A 3,599-nucleotide genomic window follows, 5' to 3' on the forward strand; every position below is an offset into this window, starting at 1 on the left:
TGGATGGATGGACAGACAAGACCAATGGGTGGACGGATGGATGGACAGACTAATGGGTGGATGGATGGATGGATGGATGGATGGATGGATGGATGGATGGGTGGATGGATGGATAGGTGGATGGATGGACAGACAAGACCAATGGGTGGACGGATGGATAGACAGACTAATGGGTGGATGGATGGATGGATGGGTGGATGGATGAGCGGATGGATGTAAGGAAGGAAGGAAATGATGGGACTTATACAGCTTAGGCTGCTTTGAGACTGGAGTCATTATACCTGTCAGTGTTTTTCTTGGGCAACACCTGGACCCTTAGTCTGGTAAGAGCTAGGTTGAACATACTGCTTCGGGGAAGGTCCCAGAGCTTAGACCATCTCAAGGTACTCTGTTTGAGGAATCAAGAATACTTGAACTTCATAGGGCACAGAATGGCCCATGCCAACCACTTCTGAGATTGGTCCACCCCGGGGGGAAGCTGGAACAAGCAAAAGGATGCCAGGTGCTGCCACATGGAAGGTCTTTGGCCTCTGAACTCTGTCCAGGACTCAGGACTGGACCGGGAGGACGCCATTCCTCCCCCCACGAGCCTCACAGGCCACCCAGAGACATACACAGGAAGAGGCGTCACGTGGACATCTCTTTCTTTTTACAAAGACTTTATTGTCTGACATGCTTGACAAAAAAAAAAATTACAGCCACAATCAAGTTATGCCAAAATGATTGAGGAGCACGCCATCATCTTTCATACCTCAAGGACTTTTAATGAATTTTCTTTCAAAGTAACAGCTGCCTTCATAACTTTTCTTTTCCACATAAAAATACACCATATTCTGAAGATACCTTAGGAAAAAAATTTATTTAAGTTTATAGTTCTTGGTCCGCATAGAAATTCGGTAGAGGTGACTAAAAGGGCCTGTGTCTTCTCCACCCGACATGTGCCCGTGCGCCGTGCACCTGGGCTTCCCCAGAGACTTTGTAAACATCCTCACCCACCAGGAACCACTCGGTCAAACAGAGTCCCTGAAGTCCCACACCCCACAGAGCGCGCTGCTGCTGGCAGACTCCCCTCGTGAACAGTGAGCCTTGCCCCATGGGGACCCCTGTGCTAGCAGGTAAGGAATCGTGGCCTCCTGGGACGCCAGGGTGCTGGGCTCAGAGAAGAGGATCCCTCAGCGCTCCAGGGGCTCTCTCTGAGACACGGACCAGAGAGGCTCCGAACAGGACCCTTAAAAAAAGAGAGGGAGAGAGAGACTTGGGACCATGCATTGCCTCGGAGGGGCAGAGCTTTGAGTCCCGGCAAACCAGAGGCCCTGGAGCCAGACACTAAGGCTCAAGTCTGGCTTCTGCCCCTTTCGAGCTGTGCACCCTCGGGCAAGTGATGTCCCCTCTCTGATCTCAATCTCCTCATCTCTAAAATTGGGCCAACAGAGCTGACCTTGCAGGACCGCCTGGCGTGAATCAAGATTGTATCTGCAACAGGGTGTGGTAAGGGCTGGCCCCAGGGCTGGGCTGAGGGTGAGGTGAGTAAGGCCCTCCTCTCAGGTGCCCGATTTAAGGAGCTACCAAACAGCTGGGCAAGAGAGAGAAAGGATGCTATTTAACCCCATGTCTTTCAAAATCAAATTCGATTCAGAAAAATATCCATGATGAACAAAATATCAAAAATTTCAATAAAGATAGAACTGGACCCTGCACGTGGCGATCCCGCCTCTCTGGCCTCGCTCCAATGAGACCCTGCTGGTTCCCTCGCCCTCACAGATTCAGCCCAGCCCCCCCCCCCCCCCACCCCGGTCCTAATTTAAAGGAAAAAAAGGAAAGGCGCTCTACATGAAGCTGCCAGCGCCAGGGCCTGCTCTGCCACTGGGCCACCCTCCCGTTAACAGGACACACTGGCAAGGACCAGGAACCACTCAGCCCCTTCGGCTATGGGTCCAACAGACAGAACCGAAATGGTGCACGGGAAACCGCACTGAGGAATGGAACCCCATTGGAGTACAGTAAGGGGAAACCCGGGGTCCACTTCATTAAGTTAAGAAGGGCTCTGTGTGTGTGTGTGTGCGCGTGTGTGCGCGCGCGCACGCACGCCCACATGGGCACAACCACATGGCAGGGTGGCCTCGGTCTGCGGCCCCTCCAGCCTGCCAAGTTCTGCAGAGTTGCTCAGACCCGCGAGTCTATGACTCGGGAACCTTCCATCTGGTCCTGGGCACCCACATGGCTCGTTTTATAGAACCACTCTCTCGGGTCCAGGCTCCACGCGAGCACCCAGGGTGCTCAGGTCACTGTTCAAGATGGCAAAGATGCCCACAGGAAGAAAGCGGGGTCACGAGGTGAGGCAGACGGCTTGTTGGCCTTGTTGGCCTTGTGGCCCGAATTCCTGAGACGTCCCTGATCGCTCCCTCAAGGGCCTCAGCTGTAAAGCAGGCCCATCTCCTCCCCAAGCCCGGTGGGGGGCGGGGGGCGGGAATGGGTGCCACTTGCACCCAGGCTCCAAAACCTCCCACACACCCCCAACCCTGGGGCTTGCTGCCACACAGACCCTCGGTTAGAGGGCGATTTTGTGCGAGAACTTCCAAAGTGTGTCCAGGAGCAGCAGCTTCCCAAGCCCACGAGTGGGTCCGACTGAGAGGGATGAAGAGTCCATCAATTCCCAAGCAGGACAGGACCGCAAGCTTGTTAGGTCCTTTGACAAGGTACACGCAGAAATGTACACGCAGAAAACAGTAATGAGCACAGAACCCCTGCCAGGGACCCACAGGGTCCTGACTCCAGGTGACGGAGGCTGAAGAGTCAGGGGAGGTTTTCTTCATTCCAAGGCCTCGACCCATCAGCTGGGCTGCTCCCTGTGGCCAGGCAGCTGGTCTGCATGGAAGGAAGGGTGGTTGGGAGTCTGTGCTCTCGGCCAGGCATGTGTAGCTGATGTGAGCAGGAAGGGCTGAGACAGCAGGGGCAGTCAGGAGTTCCGGGGTGTGGGCAGGTCAATGACTATGGGCGGATTCACAGGCTGGTAGTTCACGGTGCACACAGACGCGTTCACGTAGGTGGTTGTCCCATCTGCCATGACACCGTACCCTGGAAGGTAAGCACACAGCCGTCAGGGCTGAGGGAGTAAGGCCAGGACCTAGGGTAGTGAGGTGGCCTAGGGGGCGTGGTAGTCAGAGAGCACTCCGCTGCAGCAGGCTCAACAAGCCAGGGCAAGCTACCGAAACCCTCAACTCGGCCTCTTCATCTATAGATAGAGGTGATGACAGATGCTCCTTCCCCGACTGCTACAAGGGGCAAATGAGATAATAATCCACGTACAGTGTTCGTTCAGCCCAGTGCCTGGAAAGCACATGGGGAGCACACAGTGAGATATCACCATTGACGACATCACAACCATCACCATCACCACTACCACCATCACCATCACCACCATCACCATCATCATCATCACCAACATTGCCATTATCGCCATCATCGCCATCACCACCATCATCACCAAGCCACCCTCATCTCCATAACCACCATCACCATCACCACCATCACCACCACAATCACCATCATCAGCACCATTACCACCATTACGATCACTACCATCACCATCATCACCAACA

General features: G+C 54.4%; 1 protein-coding gene across 1 annotated transcript in view; it reads right to left on the reverse strand.

The window, feature by feature from the left end:
• Nucleotides 1-2,871: 2,871 nt before the first annotated feature.
• Nucleotides 2,872-3,599, reverse strand: part of LOC111157692 (metallophosphoesterase domain containing 1) — a 62,043-nt gene continuing 61,315 nt past the window's right edge. The window contains exon 6 of the mRNA XM_022519320.1: nt 2,872-3,075. Within this exon, the coding sequence (XP_022375028.1) occupies nt 2,957-3,075 (119 nt within the window). The 3' untranslated portion in view covers nt 2,872-2,956. The remainder of the gene's footprint in view (nt 3,076-3,599) is intronic.

The sequence above is a fragment of the Enhydra lutris genome, unplaced genomic scaffold (genome assembly GCF_002288905.1).
Source record: "Enhydra lutris kenyoni isolate GAN:26980312 unplaced genomic scaffold, ASM228890v2 scaffoldscaffold55, whole genome shotgun sequence".
Classification (NCBI taxonomy): Eukaryota; Metazoa; Chordata; class Mammalia; order Carnivora; family Mustelidae; genus Enhydra; species Enhydra lutris.